The sequence below is a fragment of the Euprymna scolopes genome, chromosome 5, assembly GCF_053919585.1.
Source record: "Euprymna scolopes isolate OS-2025 chromosome 5, ASM5391958v1, whole genome shotgun sequence".
Taxonomy (NCBI): domain Eukaryota; kingdom Metazoa; phylum Mollusca; class Cephalopoda; order Sepiida; family Sepiolidae; genus Euprymna; species Euprymna scolopes.
In genome coordinates this window covers 92,858,305-92,859,328 of record NC_136486.1, presented here as the reverse complement: position 1 = coordinate 92,859,328, position 1,024 = coordinate 92,858,305, and the positions used below count along the sequence as shown (strand labels likewise).

At 42.6% G+C, this 1,024-nt stretch overlaps 1 protein-coding gene across 1 annotated transcript; it reads left to right on the top strand.

The window, feature by feature from the left end:
* The first annotated feature begins 225 nt into the window (after positions 1-225).
* Positions 226-681, top strand: LOC145276610 (uncharacterized). Its single transcript, XM_080127804.1, has one exon. It carries the CDS (start codon positions 226-228, stop codon positions 679-681), a length of 456 nt encoding a protein of 151 aa, XP_079983930.1.
* Positions 682-1,024: the final 343 nt, after the last annotated feature.

Genomic DNA, 1,024 nt, shown 5'->3' with positions numbered 1-1,024 from the left:
TTATAAGTTATGGCTAAGATGATATAGCCAGGTGCTAGAGACTGCAATCAACAATGGGAGAGACTGTTTAGTCTCAGTATAAACTACCACCCACTCAAGTCAGCCAGCCCCTGACCAATTAGGTGCTCACTTCACCACATGCTACCTTCATGAGTGTGCAGGGCACAGTGTTGTTATTCACCCAAGAAATTTAAGCTTACCTTTGCTGCATGGAATGTTCGGACAATGACCACTGGAAAGAATACTAATAATTATTCTGGCCTTGATGATGCTCAAAAAACTTCCATGATTGATCGAGAACTGCTCAAGCGTGCTATTGATATTGCAGCACTGAAAGCAACGAGGCTCTCTAGAAGTGACATCATCAAAGAGGAAAATTATACATTTTACTGGTTTGGTAGACAGGAAGGAGAAGTAAGAATGTATGGAACTGGGTTTATTGTGAGGAACAGTTTAATTCAGAGCATTCACACACCATCAGCAACATCTAACAGGCTCTCCTATCTGAGGCTCAACACAGAGCAGAATAGTGTTCTCGTCCTGTCTGTCTACATGCCAACTCTTGATGCCGACACATCGGTGAAAGATGTCTTCTATGAGCAATTACAGGAAAAGCTAAGAACATGCTATGACAAAGAATGCAGTGTTGCTTGGGGATATGTATGCTTGAATCAGGGCTGATTACACAAGCTGGTCACAATGCCTCAGAAAGTTTGGAGTTGGAAGGATAAATGAAAATGGGCAATGCCTCTTTGAACTCGGCTGCAGAAACAATCTAATCATCACAAACACGGTGTCCCAGGTAACCCTTTTCATAAGGTGTCCTGGTGTCATCCAAGATCATCCTGCTGGCATCAACTTGACTTCATCATAACCAAAATAAATAACAAGAGTGAAGTACCTAATATGCGAACATTCCACAGTGGAGACTGTGACACAGATCACAGCATTGTGGTGTCTCGAATAGTGGTTCAGCTAAAGCCCTACCATAAGAGTTGTTAAATCGCTGACGATTGACCTGTCC

Coding starts and splice junctions, on each gene's coding strand:
- LOC145276610 (XM_080127804.1), top strand. CDS start 226: ATGACCACTGGAAAGAATACTAATAATTATTCTGGCCTTGATGATGCT.